At 37.7% G+C, this 15,919-nt stretch overlaps 1 protein-coding gene and 1 pseudogene across 1 annotated transcript; both read left to right on the top strand.

Moving 5' to 3' along the window:
• The first annotated feature begins 6,260 nt into the window (after positions 1-6,260).
• On the top strand, positions 6,261-7,465 carry LOC143620274 (F-box/kelch-repeat protein At3g23880-like; annotated as a pseudogene).
• Positions 7,466-14,221: 6,756 nt separating this feature from the next.
• LOC143620275 (F-box/kelch-repeat protein At3g23880-like) lies at positions 14,222-15,298 on the top strand. Its single transcript, XM_077091987.1, has one exon. It carries the CDS (start codon positions 14,222-14,224, stop codon positions 15,296-15,298), a length of 1,077 nt encoding a protein of 358 aa, XP_076948102.1.
• The last annotated feature ends 621 nt before the right edge of the window (positions 15,299-15,919 follow it).

Raw genomic sequence — 15,919 nt, forward strand, 5'->3', positions numbered from 1 at the left:
CTAGCTCCTCATTCATGGCCAACCAATCACGACGTATCTCTTGATTGGTGGAAACAGTGTTCGCCATGTGATAAGAATTTGAGTCTAAAAGCTCCTGGCGGATGCGACGACGTTGTCGCTCCCACTCGGCAGGAGGGAGACTTTCTTGAAGATATTCATGACAGACGTCCGCATCACTTAACACCGAGTTCCGATGCAGTGACCAGTGAGGATTGTGCGGAGCAGTATCCTCATCCACTCGAGATGAGGAAGCTTGCCCACCATATTTGAACACACTAACTCCACCTTGATTCTGGAAGTGGTGCTCGTGATGAGGTGGAGATGTGGGGAGATTTTCAAACTCACCAACCTCTTTCTCCTTGGTAGGAGAAGTATCCGATAAATTGATCGGATCTTGAATAGTGTTTAATGGAGAGGTTGGTGGAGTCGAAAGTTGTGCAGCAGTTGAACCCTTAAAACCTGACACATTTCCAAAATAAAACTTTTTAAGTCGTCGAGGAGCGACAAGTTCAAATATAATTATAAGGATTCAACTCTTACCCTTAGAAACGTCTTGGGCGGAAAGCTCTCGAAGCCGAGCTCCCAAGTCCGGAACCTTGACCTTCTCCTTCTTCTTTTTCTTCTTCTTGGAAGGGGCAGCATCGGAATGTTGTGCTTTCCACTTGCCAGCAACCTTTGATGCACCCACTTCCATAACTTGAGATTCACCCTCAAGGGATTGAGGACCACCTTCCTCACCTATAGTCGGGTCAGTGGTGGCCTTCGAATCTTGCTTACGGGTCAAACCTACAGTTGAATGTGAAGGATTAATAGCACCACTTGATAATCCTTCTTCACAGAGTGATGACTCCTCATTGGATGAAAGAAGTACTATCACTCCGCTCGAAGCAACGACAGTTATAAGGCGGGGTTGGGGAATACCTTCGCACTTTTTGACTAATTCCTCACCTTGCGCGTACATCGCCTCGTAGACAACAGGTTCTGGAGTGAGGGTAGTAGAGAAAAGAAAGTTATTCCGCGTGCGATCCAAAAACGGCACGTCATGCCGTGCAATAGGGCGGCGTACCATCATGCCTCCACCCTATCCAGCAGGGTAGAAAAAACCGTACCTTCACCTGCAATCAGTGAACGTTAATAGTAAGAAAATGGAAAGTCCAGGTTGCTGCAAATGAAGACTTACCTCCGCCAGAATTCTCATAATAGGGCTCCAAAGTAGGAAACGGCCACAACCGACTCATCTTCGCATGAACCATTGCTCATTCGTGAATAGGGCGCATGGGCGTCGATGTTTTGGTCAATGTGTCAAACCATTTATAACCCTCATACTCAATGGCTGGGATCTCAGGAGTCGCGTCTTCTGTCTTCCGCCGGGTCATAGTAAACTGAATGACATCTTATCGGATCCAAAAGAACTTGGACTTCCACCCATGAATTCTCCGAAGCCATTCGTAGCCAATTGGACCTTTCCCGGTGATGGCGAAACCATACCATCCGTCACGGTACGTCATTTTATAAAAAAATGGCAAACTTATTGACGGATGGGTCGTAGTTATGGGCTTGGCAACAGAATTCGAAGTTTCGAATTCTTAACATCCCAAACGGGTGAATTTGGGACAAGTGAAGCCCGTAAGCCTTCATAACCAACCGAACGAACTTCGTCACGGGTAACCGAAAATTACCCATAGTAAAATGATCAAGATAAACGGCAATCTTTTTTGCCGGAGGCGCGGTCGCCAACGCCCCTTTAGATTGACATTCGACCTCCCATTCCGGTGGAAAGCCATATACGTTTTTAACATCCTGGAAATCTTTATCTTTTATATCACACCCGACTTCATGGATCGCGGGTGGATTTCTCTTCTGGGCAGCCATTTTGTGTAAAATATGGAAACGAATGTAAGAAAGCAAAGTTCTCTGATTTGATCGTAGGAGAAAATTTGTAAGTAATAAGAATGGGTTGAAGACATCAAGGCCTATTTATACCCATCGCAATTAATGCGACCGTCTGACTGACAGAGGAAAGAGGAAATGTGGACCAGGGGATGAGTGACACATTAGGCAGGAGACTCGAAAAAGTGTTTACAGGCTGTCAAACAGGCGTTTTACACGTCTTGTCAGCCACCGCCTAAAGTTCTCTTTCCGCCACGTCATCAACACTATCCAACTTACACCAAAGATTCAAAATTCAAAAATATCTCATAAAGATATTATCCACATGAAGTTCTTTTCATTAATATTCAAAAATGGTGATTACAAAAAACATGAAAAGAAATTACAAAGTTCAGTTTTAGCTCCTACATCTATCCTATGGGTTAGGGGCCGAAGTGCCTTCCGGAGCTTTTGGAGAAGCATCCTCAGACTTGTCATCATTAGAATCATCATCCTCTGACTCGTCTATGTAGACCCCAACTGCTTCACGCCATCTTCAGCCGAGGCAAATTCTGGAAGCATATGTTACAGCGGGAAGATTAGGTCGTCATATTCTTTGACCCGCATACCAAGTTCTTGCTCCGCATCAAGGCCATGAAGAGGGTGGCTCTCAATAGAATGTCCAGATTGGGAAAACGCCAACCCTTCATTAAAGCCCTTTACCCGGCCGACGCCTTCCGAGGCAGTTGTCAAGTTCACGAAGCAGTCAGTTAGTTCCGTGCTCCTCTTGATATGACGGATGACCTGTAAACGAGATTCGTCAACATCATGGAATTGAATACACAAAAAATAAACAGTATACGAGGAAAACTTACAAAGTCAAGACCACGGTTGAGGAACCACTGCCTTTCCCGTTCAGCACGCTCCGCCCAACCACGAAGTTCCTGGAACTCGGCGGAGGTGCGGTTGCTTGCTTCAGTTTTAGACTGCAGCAAGGAGTCATAAGCAGACTGCATTTCAGTAGCAGTCTTATCCTTGAGCTCAGATTGTCCTTCTGCAATTCAGTTCTTCCTCGAGCTCTTGGATCCGGGTGTTTTGACTAGACACTTCGTCCTGTGCCTTCCCCAACTCATCCCTCTTCCTTTGGGTTTCAGCTCGGGAAGCTTCAAGAGTGGCATTAGACCTTTCACAGGCCTCTTTCCAACTCTTAGCAGCAGCAGCACTGCGATCTTTTTCCAGTTTAAGAGCAGCCTCGGCGTCAACTTGTTTCCATTTAGCCGCGACCGCTGCTTTCCGCTGCTCTTCGGCTTCCTTCTCTGCAACCTTCACGGCCTCGGAAGCTGCGCCAAGCTTCCCGCCCATTGTTCGCCATTCCTGTAAGATTTCCTGACTACAGGCTAAGCTGTTAGTCAAGGAAATAGACAGGTCCGTATGTAGTTCCTGGCGGGAACGAGTTTGTTGATACGCCACTTCAGCAGGCGGCATACAATGCTCAACAAAACTCATACAGGTCTTGGGATTAGAAACCCGAGACCCGTTGACAATGTCCCAAGACGGGACAAATAAGTCATAGTCTCTCCCAACTGTACGTTCCCGAAATATTGAGAACTTGAGGTCCTAAGACGAACAGGAGTGGAGGAAGACTGTTGTGGACCGCCTTGTGAGGAACCCCCTCCAGCTCCATGGACAGAGGGTCCAAATAAGAAATCACCTTCCCCGCCCGACGTAAAAGGCGAGGAGGTAGAGTAAAATTGAGGACCAGAGCGTAGAGGAGATTCATTAACCCTGAAGCCCTCAGCATTGACTTCAGGGTTATCATATTGAGAACCGGTGGCATACCCACCCTGGAAAAGATAATCCAGGGATCCGGTAGTCACCGGCTGAACGTTAGAGCCCTCAATAGTCGTTTCAATAGAAGGGGTAACAGGCCTATCCGCTTCCTTCTCTGGAGGAGGCGACGGCTGTTTTTCAACATTTGGTGTCGGCGTCGATAGCCTACCAACCGCATGACCTTTAGCAATGGACGGATCTGCATAAGAAAAATCATAGTCAGATCTCATTATCATAAACAACAAAAATTAACAAGTAAGAACTAACCAGTCACCGTTCCAGACGTTCCGCAAGGCAGGGCGGTGGTGGCTTCCTCGGACGATGTGTCCGGAGTTTCTTCGTCTTCGGCTTCTTTTCGGCGTCCGCAAAACTAGCGCCTGCGTCGCTCGCTTGGGAAACGCGAAGAGATCGCTTCCGATAAAGTTCTGCTAGTAAATGTGAGACAGATGAAATTTCAGGAGCATCATCTGAGCTTTCCTCCTCAAGGGTGGCAGAATCGTCGCTTAAAATGACGATCGTCCCGTCGGAGGTAAGCGCGTTAAGAGGAGGAGGATTTAGGATATACGCACCTGATTCAAAAATAGCCTCCGAAACAACCGGTTCAGCACGCACTTTGATCGGGAAGAGAAAGTACTTCGCAGTCTTCTCAAGAGCAGGCGTATCCTTCGCGTCGCGGATGTTCCTACCCACGCAGCCCTTGCCGTCATCTAGGGCATTCAACATCGATCCAAAACCTGAAAATGAATGCAAACATTAATGATAGAACCTCAAAAAGACAAGACAAAAAACAGAGTAGTAGAAATTATGGCCGTCTAGCTCACTGAAAACGGGTTCCAGGTACGGAGACGGCCATAACCGGCTCATGCCCGCCCATACAAGGGACTCCTTAGGAAGTGCCCGCATTGAGGTCGGTGAGGAAGTCAGCTTGTGGAACCAGTTGCGCTTCTTATGGGCAGCAGGAGTAATGTCAATGAGAGTATCATTAATAGCGCGACGGACCATGGCTTCCGGTACCACGTCCTCAGGACAGCTGGCCCAATCACCTTCCCACACCTTTCGGCTATAAATACTCTCTCGATCACCAAGAGGTATTCATTCACTCCCACAGTACTCTCTCAATTTACTTAAGTACTTTACTCTCGTCAGAACTGTGCTTATTCTCATGCCGGAGGGTGGTTACGGGAAGACCCCCCTCTTGTCCTTCCTGTAATGAGCTCACGGTGTCTGTTTTGCAGGTTCACGTCACTAGACTTCGGGAATTGTGTTCATATCGTATTGACAGTTAACTGTATCCTACCTTGTTGACTCATTGGATCTAGGACCCATTAGTGGGGAGCAGATCCGTGTTTCTTCAGATTGCTATGCATGCTGGATGCTGAGGTGGACTCTCGGTTTATTTGGAACCCTAGTACTAGAAAAGCAAACCGATTGCCACCCAGTGGTTATATTAATATGCTCCCAGATTGGCATGTGCGGCTTGGTTTTGGGTACCAAGAGTCTACTGGTGATTACAAAGTTGTTGAATTGTCTTTTAATAATAAAGATAAGCGTGAAACCTTTGTTAAGATATACTCGTTGAAAAGTGGAAATTGGAAGAACATTGGTGTTTGTCCTCATCGTTATTTGTTCTATGATGGTTTTGGTAAGTATTTAAAAGAGTTTGTTTAATTGATTACACTATCAAACAGAAGAGTATTAGTAACAACAATACATCAAAAATGTGTACTGTAAGGCCAATTTTAGTGAATTTCAATATCAAATTATGAAACCTGTTAAACTTATTATGATCAAGTTAATATTTAAAGTGCGCGAAATCCGAATACGAGACGATAGCTTCGGTACACGAGTTTAGCATCAACGGGAATCTTCTAGTTTATATGTACGTGTTGTGTTAGGCTATAAATATGTCATATTTATGTCTTTGTATGTGTGTGTTTGATGTTGTAAATCACCACCCAAGGGGAGCTCACCTTGGGTGGGTCGGTTCAAGTTTAATGTATTAATCTTTTACCGATAACGAGACTAATTATTATCCTTATTATATTTATATTATTTTGTTCGGTCGTTTGATTTACCGCACCCGTCTCGACACGTTTATTGAGAGCAAAACCGTTCGGTGGTCGTTTTGGGACCTACATGTACATTAAACAATCTATCGGTATTTAATGGTAATTACCGACGGTGAACTATGTCATTAGTACGTAACTAATGCCGGCTACTACTAACATTAACAATTTAAAGGAAATGATATTTGGATACAAACTAAAAACACATAACATTTATAAAAACTTTCATAAATATTAAGGATTACAGATACAAAAGAGGCTGACCGTCGATTCTTTAGTGGACATTTTAGGGATATTTTAAAAAATGGAAGGCCAAAATGGTCCATAGACATTCTCTAGTGAATTTAAAACAACTAAGAAAACATGAAGGGGGTAAGACGCATATTATTATTAATCTGCAAGAAAAATTAACATGTAATATATATATATATATATAAGCAGTTGGGACTGAAATTAGTACATTACCAAACCCTAGTTCCGTAAGCAGGCACTGAAATGGCACTCGAACACAAGCATCAACGATCTGAAGAAGAAGATGATCCTCAATCATCTGTTCTTTTGCTTTTTACGGAGATCATTGTCCAAATTCTCCTAAAGCTTCCGGTTGAATCGGTGTTACGGTGTAAGTCTGTTTGCAAGTCATGGTACTCTTTAAGTTCCGATCCTCATTTTGTTAAGTCTCATCTTGCTATCTCAACTACAAACATTAATCGCCATCGACTAATTTATAACACTAATTCAATCAGCTACAGTCGGTCCCTTCGCATACCGAAAATAATAAAATTTAAGACTTGTAGTCTTCGTGATGTGCTGTATGACAATTCCATTAATGCTTTAGAGCTTAATTATCCATCCGAGCACCCTTTCAAAAGTGTTTGGGTTGTTGGTTCTTGCAATGGATTGCTATGCACGAATGTTGGGTTTGGTGTTCCGTTTATTTGGAACCCGAGTACTAGAACATCATACAGATTGCCACCCACTGGTTGTGAAAAAATGCAGTTTGGTTATGTGGTGTATGGTTTTGGGTACCAACAGTCTACTGACGATTACAAAGTTGTTGAATTATCTTGTTATGAGACTGATAGTATTAAGCATGAAACCTTATTTAAGATATACTCATTGAAAAGTGGAAATTGGAAGAAGGTTGGTGTTTATCCTCATTGTTATTCATTCTTTGGTTCTGGTAATTATTGTAACGGGGCTCTTCATTGGGCTGCTATGAAAGAGTTTGCATCATCATCCTATACGTGGTTTATACTTTCTTTGGATTTAGCAACGGAGACTTTTGGGGAAGTTTTGCAGCCTGTGTATGATGAAGGTGATAAGGAATTGGCATTGGGGTCTTTGAAAGAATGGTTATGTGTGCTTTGTAACTATCGCGGAATTCGTACGGATGTATGGGTGATGAAGGTTTATGGAGTGGCAGATTCTTGGACTAAATTGGTTTCCATCCCGTGTTTGACTGATCCTGGGAGGGATCAACTTTTTATGCCTTTATGTATTTCAAATGATGATGGAAAATTTTTGCTGAAATTCGGATGGAGGAAACTGATCGTGTATGATTCCAAGAACGGTTCATTTTCAGAAATTCAGAACTCAGATAGATGTCTTGAGGCTTGTACGTTTGTTGAGAGTTTGGTTTCACCTCTGCCTGCAGCAGGTCTTGGAGATATATAGGTAATTTTAATTTGCTCTTTTAAGATGTTTTCCTTTCCTGTCAGTTGTAATAAACCATACGCCGTCTACTTCTTTATACCCTCTAAAGAAGCTATGTCTACTGTTAGAAGTTTGCATACAAATTGTGTTGTGATTTATGAGTAGAAGGAAGTTTTGTTTACTGTACTCATATAGTAATGTTCATTATTGTATGAACATATATGAATGGATTAATGTTATGCAAATTTGAAAAAAAAGGTTGTCATCAAGAAGAATACAAGTTTGATACATTTGATTCCATATCCTCAAATAGTTATAATGTTAATTGGACTCATAGTTTAGGAAAAGTACAATACTTATTTTCTGCAATGATTACATTGAACAAATATGTTGCTTATTTAAAATTTTCTAAGTACTTGTCTAATCTGTCAGGTGACAAATTTATTTGGTTGGATACGACAAATTTATTTGGTTGGATCCGACAGAATAGAAAAACGGTCACTTAGAGAATTTGAAAATATATTGGTTGACCATTTTAGGAATCTAATGGGTCAAAATAGCCATTTTGGTCATTTTTCCCATTTGAAAAAAAAGATGTTGTCATCAAGAGGAATAATACAAGTTTGATACATTTGATTCTGTTTCCTTAAAACTGTTATAATGTTAATCGGACGCATAGTTTAAGAGAAGTCCAATACTTGTTTTTTGTAATGATTACATTGAACATATCTGTTACTTTTTTTTGAAAATTTGCAAAGGTAATGGCTACTGTGATTCTGTGAATATGAAAAGGTGGTTGTTTTGAATGGATAAGTTGATAGTAAATTAGCTTTTGTTCCAACAACAGTACTTGTTAATGAAAGAAGCATGTCTTGATTTGCATTGTACATGTGAACTCTTAGGGACTCACAAGTTAGTTAAGAAAGAAGGTAACTAACTCAGGTGGTTTTTTCTCTATTAATGCAGGCTCTGAGTGGCTACTGCAGCGGTTAATGCTCCCCTGGATTGACTGAGAAAATGATGGTCAACTGTGCTTTATTGTTGTATGAATTTAAGTATCAGTAACCAAAAATTAAGATGATTATGTGTTGATGTTTGTTTTGAGTAATAAATTTGGTGGTATGTTTCTGGAAGCTGGAATCCATATCTTTTCCATATTCATATGAGAAACAATACTTTATATGGATATGTTTAGTCTTGTTTTGAGAAACATAGTATACAATTATGCATCAATTTGACAAGTAGTTTTCAATATAGCCATGGATGGGTGTATTAATTGGGTCCGGTTGCCAAAAGAGTATTGTCGTTTAAAAATTTATATAAATATTGCTATGTATAGTATGTTTTGTATGATGCCAAAGATGTCGGTATGATAATAATCTAATGTATCTTGATGAATAGATTTAGAGATTCTCAGTGTGATCGATGATACGTTCTGGTCGTTATCATATTCCTATTTATTGTATTTGTAACATGTTTATCAGTCATAAGTCATAACTAGTGATGATTTTTTCTAAGGGTGTTTTTCTTCTTCTTAAAGAATCAAGTTTGTTTAAACGTTAACAAATATTTTTGTAGGAAGGCAAATAAGTGTAACTTATCGTACCATATAATAAATTTGAAAGCTTCCTCCGCGTTGATAAAATCGAGCAACTACAAATGCAAGGTACTTCACATGCCTACGAGGCGGTCGATCTTCCACCCCAACTTGTTTACCATGTCAATAAGCATACATATAAAAGAAAAGGGAAGTAATGGTATGCATATATTCATCCTAAAGCTTTGAACAATCACCATTTAACTTACAACTCTCCATGAACCAATTTTCTTTTCCTATTTTATCTAAGAGCCAAACAGATGATATATTGCTTATCTGAATATATTCCCAACATATTACTTCAGTATTTTGAAAGAATGGTTGTGTATGCTTTGTAATCACCGAGTTCGTCTAGATTTATAATTCATAAAGCGTGCTTTAGTCCTAGATTCTCACTTCATAGGCCTTCATCACCCATAAATCCACATAACTCCAACATAATTAGAATTCATAATTTTGTTCTTGCACTACCGAAAATCCCTCAAGACACCAAATAAACTCCAAGATAATTAGAAGTCATAATTTAAAGGTTATTCCAACAATAATATATGGATCTAGGGAGCACAAAATTTTGAAATGATTTATGCGCACCTAAGTTACAAAACAATTTGTGAACACATATTCGTAACGAATCTGATTTATAATAATCACAAAAAAACCCTTCTAAGAAATAACAATAACTTTGAAAGTTTAACTATTCTGATCTCTGTGATCACATAACCGTAACAATCTGTAAAAAGATTATATTGACAAGATCGAAGAAGAAATGAACTCATATATATATATATATAGTCGTCGATTTGGTAAGGCACATAACACTCAATCATCGGAACACCGGCTGAAAGACAATGATACATGCACCGATCAGCCGGTGTCCCGATAATTGAGTGTTATGTGCCTTATGTCCAAGGCTTGATGCAAAACTACTATCGAGCCGGGGTCTCACCGGAAGCAGTCTCTCTATCCCTATGGGGTAGAGGTAAGGTTGTCTACATCTTACCCTATCATAGCTTTGCTATTGGCGGGATATACTGAGTACGATGATGATGATGATATAGTCGTCGACTTTTATTTTTAAAAATCAGAGGGGAAATTTGACTATGAACTCATTAGTCGCTTATTCGAATCATGATTTCGGGTTTTTTCAAGTCTCATTCGAATAATGAACGCCCTGCATTCTACCCATCTTCATCACCACTAAATATTTTGAGTTTTCTTTTAATTCTCATTGTGAATGCTCAAGCGCAAGTCCCATTTAGCGGCACGTTGTAGAAATAAACTACCGTAGCTAACCAACAGTTCAAATTTCATTTGTTCTTTCTTCATATTAATTCAAACTACATGACATCTTGCTTGATCTTTAATTTAAAACCAGATTTCATAATTTTCTTTTATAATTCGTGTTTCCCTCAATTAAATATACAATCACTTCGTTTTAGTTCATTCTCACATTAAATATGCAAAATATCATTTAAGTATCATAATTTAAATTAACATGTTACAAGCCAAACAGAAGAACTCAACCCAAAAGACTAGTCTGATGAGTGAGGAAACCCATTTGGCTTATAAACCCCACATCAGTTGCCCATACAACCTTGCAATGGTTTCAGTTCGTAACATAACAATGATATAATATCAGACGAAAACGATTAAATAAGACGGATACAAAAGAAACCAATCAATCCTTCACGCTTGAGTGCAAATTCATCTTGACCAGGTAAACATGTGTGTTGAAAATCTTTGAAACTTTTGATTCCAAATGTGTGACTTGGGTTAAGCCAAATATAGTTAAGATAAATGGTGGCACACATTAATTTGTCATGTTCAGAGCAAAATATCCAGACCAGACATCACTGGTGTGTAATACTGGCAGATGTTATGACAGAAAAAAACGGGTCAGGCTAAGTGTACCCCCCTGGTTTCTTGTCATACACCCCTCCCTTGGAAAAAACTAATTTTAATATTACCCCTTGAAAGCATATAATTATCAAATTAGCACAAAAATAAGGATTTCATATTTTTTTTACAAGTTGTGTTTTTTTTTATGATTTCAAGTTTAGGGTTTCGGGTTTAGGGTTCGAGTTTTCGGGTTTAGGGTTTAGGGTTCGGGTTTTCGGGTTTCCGGTTTAGGGTTTAGAGTTTCGAGTTTCGGGTTTCCGGTTTAGGTTTTAGGTTTTCGAGTTTCGGGTTTATTTTGTAAAAGATAAAGAGGTAAAATAAGGATATTATAATAATATATACTATTAAAATTTAAAAAAAGTATTATAAATATTTACAATATTAATACTAAAAAAATAAATTAATAGTAATACTTGATAATTTTTAATTTGATATATGTAGTGAAGATTATTAAGTGAAAAATATGTTGTAGGGACTAATATGTATATAAATAATATTAAGAGGTAATAGTAATTTATCTAATAAGGTAAGAGAGTGTATATTTAGTAAAAATGCTGTAAGGGGGGGTACGTTTAGCATCACCCATAAAAAAACACGACAATCTCGCAAGGCTCGTATAATGTTTTTTTATTTTTGACCGGCAAAAAAATGACTAATTAATTTCAACACTAACAGATTAATACATATTGACCATATGTTAATTTTTCGTCATACCATACAGTCCATATGATTTGACTGGATATGGTGTACATAAAAGATTTGAAAAAGATGCGCGATGGTATACTATTATGGTTGTTTATTAGTATGAAGTGACTTATAAGTTAAAAAATATTTACATTTTTTTACATGAATAAGTTTTTTAGGGCTAACAAGTCATTAGAGTATTCCCATTCAATCCACCATCTTTAACCCTATAATTTAACAAAAAATCACTACTTTTTAAAATTTGCTACTCATTAAAAAAAAAACCCCACATCCTATCCTCTATATCTATCTCTATATTATTTTTATATTATTTTTTCTTTTTTTACTCATTTATAATTTTAACTACATACTATTTTGTCTTATTATATTTTTCTTCTAAAAAATTTCTAATACTTTTTAGAAAAATCGCATTAAACGTTAAACAAGTCTAATTAAGCTCGGCTCAAACTCGTATAATATTTAAAACCAAACATTATAATTAATATGAGTTTAATTTTTATGTAGGTTCAAAATAACTCCATCCCAAAAAAAGTATTACATCGAACAAAATTAGTATTTAGTTTTTGGTGGATTGTGATACAATACCAGTAATGCAATTCAAACTTTATTGGGGCATTATTTTAGGATATTATTTTGATCCTTAATTTGCTTTAATTTATTCCTTTGACCTCCACGTTATGCTCCCCATATCTTGCATTATTTCCTGTCGGGTAATATCATTGTTGTTTGGTGAACGTAGATATTCAGCTGAATAAATACTTAATATTGTCTCGCATAATTTTGAGGCTCTCCATTGCGGTTCTTTCACCAATGCGTATGTATTCATCCATAAAATCTGCGGTAACCCCATAAGCCATCATTCTAAGTGCTGCAGTTATCTTTTGCATAGAAGATAGACCGAGCCTTCCCACGCGATCTCTTCTTTGGACAAAGTATTAAGATTAACATCACTATCATCTTCAGAAGACATGTATGTCAACAATTTGCGAAAGAATGTACGAGGCATGTTATCAAACATGCAATTAACTCAACCTGTCAAAATACACATAAATTTTTATCAACGGTAAAGATGAAATATGTAGGAACAGTTATATAGCTTTTTATTTGTAATTCACAAATAAAGAATAAACAAAACCAATTTAATGTTATTTTAATTTGTAGTTCACAAATAAAAAATAAAAAAATCTACTGTTCGTTAGTATATTATGTTTCAGTACTATTGTAAGTTTCGATTAGCCTACTGTCCGTTATTAATATATGTTGTTTTTAGCTGCTAATATGTCCGTTGGTAACATATGTTGCGTTAGCTGCTGCGTTTTCCTATTAGTTACTTCCTCTGTTCATGCTTGGATACCGTTTGTGTTTGAATCTGTTTTTGGTATGGTAAAATGGATACACAACATTTTTTTTTTGCAGATCCATGCTAGAAAGGACATTTAAAGGAAAAGAAATAACAGCTGCAATAAATGGGCCCGAAATTCACTTCTGGATAATAAAGAAATAACATCCAATAAATCTATATAAATCAAACTCTTTTTGAAAACAAAAATTGAAAATTTTATAGTTTCGTATACGAAATACGGCAATCACTCAATAAATTCTACAAATTAAGCTTATAAATGATGTGATTTCACCTATCTAACGTTGGATAAAGGCTCCAATTTTTTTTACGCTTTAGGCCTCTAAAATAGTTGGGCCGCCACTGATCTCCCCGCAATGCGGGTGGGCATTTTACTAGTTCTAATTATTCTAGACTTGTTAATTTTCAATACCTAGACTGCTGATGATTGTTATAGAGATTACCTCCAATGCCCTAATTTTATGTTCTATCAACATCTACCATAATTTGACATTAAATCGTAGTTCAGTTCCTTATTTTGTTGATTCATAAAGTGGTGGTGTATCCCTTTAGCAACAACACAAAAGGAACCTACTAATTAGGTGCCTTAAAACTGGTAGTTTGTAGAAGATGCACTCTTAATAATTTATAAAACTAGTTGTCTTAGCTTTGGTGTTCCTAATTTTGGATGAATGAAGGTGAATTCATGAAAATAGTTGTAATCTTACAATAAACATAATGAAATTGAGAGATGAAGATAGAGAGGTACGTGTTGCAGCTTGTATCGATTAACACATGGACACCGATTGCTTCGATTCAACCCATAACTCTTTGATTTTAGAGAGGGCTGAGGAACCCTATAAAGATGAGCGGGAGAAAGTGACAAGGGCGGGTGAAAGTACAGTATAGTTGAGATGGAGAGTGTACAGTAGCTTTTCATAAATAAAAATCTACTGTAGCAAATTTCTATTATTTAGAGTCAGTGAATGTAAATAGGGGATAGGATGGAGTGAATATTTGATAGATTTTTTTAAATTATAAAGATAGGGGGTGTTTTGAGGGATTGAATGGGAATGCTCTTAGTACTTGACAACAAGTCTCTAAACTTTATATTTATGTTATTACATGTTTTATATTTATTATTATTATTATTATCAAATAATAATAATAATAATAAAAATAAAACTATAAGGGGTATAAAGTAAATACTATGAGTGACGAGTATATTGCAAACCCTAGGTCGGTAAGCAGGCACTGAAAATGGCACTCGAACACAAGCATCAACGATCTGAAGAAGAAGAAGAAGAAGATGATGATCCTCAATCATCTGTTCTTATGCTTTTTACGGAGATCATTGTCCAAATTCTCCTCAAGCTTCTGGTTGAGTCGCTGTTAAGGTGTAAGTCTCTTTGCAAGTCATGGTACTCTTTAATTTCTGATCCTCAATTTGTCAAGTCTCATCTTGCAATGTCAGCTGGAAGCTTAAATCGCCATCAACTGGTGTTCACTACTGGGCCAAAGATTATGAAGAGATGTAATCTTTCTGATGTGTTTTATAATTTATCCATCAATGTTTCAGATATTTATTATCCACCGAAACACATCCGTCGAGTTAATGTTAGATTTGTAGGCTCTTGCAATGGATTGGTATGCATAAATGATGGGGGTTTTGGTTTATCTATTTGGAACCCTAGTACTAGAAAGTTTAACATATTACCAAACTGCGAACATCAATTTAAGGGGCGTTATTGGATTTTTATATACGGTTTTGGGTATGATGCCTCTACTGATAATTACAAAGTTGTTAAACTTTCTTGTAATGTTAAAGATGCAACTAATTGTGAAACATGCATTAGGATATACTCGTTAAAGGATGGAAGTTGGAAGGAAGTTTATTGTTTTCCTCAAGGATTTCGATGTTATGGTTTTGGTAAGTTCTCTAATGGAGCTCTTCATTGGTCTGCTAGGAACGAATCCCAGTTGTCGACTATACTTTCTTTGGATTTAGCAACGGAGACTTACCGTGAAATTTTGCTGCCCCCATATGATGCAAGTGATAGGAATATGAAGTTGGGGTCATTGGGAGAATGGTTGTGTGGGGTCTGTATTTATCCTGGAATTCGTGCGGATTTATGGGTAATGAAGGATTATGGAGTGAAAGAATCTTGGGCTAAATTGGTTTCCATCCCATATTTCTGTGGTGCATATCCTTGGATGGATTTGCATTCAGTTCCTTTGTGTATTTCAAATGATGGAAAATATTTGCTGGAATTCGGGTGGAAGAAGTTTATTGTGTATGATTCCAAGAACAATTCATTTTCAGAAGTTCAGAGATAGATACTATGAAGCTTGTACTTCTGTTGAGAGTTTGGTTTCACCTATGCCAGCAACAAGCAGTGTCTTGAAGATAGGTAATAAATGCTCTTTCAGCTTGCTTTCCTTTTCTATCAGTTGTCATAAACCGTTTGTTTACTTATGTTTACCCTCTGAAGATAGCTTGCATACAGATTGTGTTGTGACTTTTGAATAGAATAAATTTTGTTTACTCATATGGTTTAGTGATGCTACTTGCAACGATAACAAATTTGTTGCCTATCATTGTGGGAAAATAATTGATGAATCGATGAATGCACTTAAATTTTTTGAAACGTGCTGTCATGATCGAGAGGAATACAAGTTATTAAGTGTTATTTCTAATCCTTAAATATCTGCAATGTTATTTGGACACATAATTTGAGAAATGATCATTACTTAATATTTGTGATTTATATATTAATGGCTACTGTGAACTTGCCATTGTTGTTATTCCTATGTTGGTAGGTGCAGTTGATATAGAATATATATGTACAATGAAAGTATTATGTTCTAGCTAAAGGTTTGGCTTGATTTGCATGGCCTGTTTGGATTGTTAGGGACAACACAATTATTTAAATAAAAAGTAACTAACTTGTTGGTTTT

Source organism: Bidens hawaiensis, unplaced genomic scaffold (genome assembly GCF_021521415.1).
Source record: "Bidens hawaiensis isolate Kalapana, Puna unplaced genomic scaffold, B.hawaiensis_p1.1 tig00002553_1, whole genome shotgun sequence".
Classification (NCBI taxonomy): Eukaryota; Viridiplantae; Streptophyta; class Magnoliopsida; order Asterales; family Asteraceae; genus Bidens; species Bidens hawaiensis.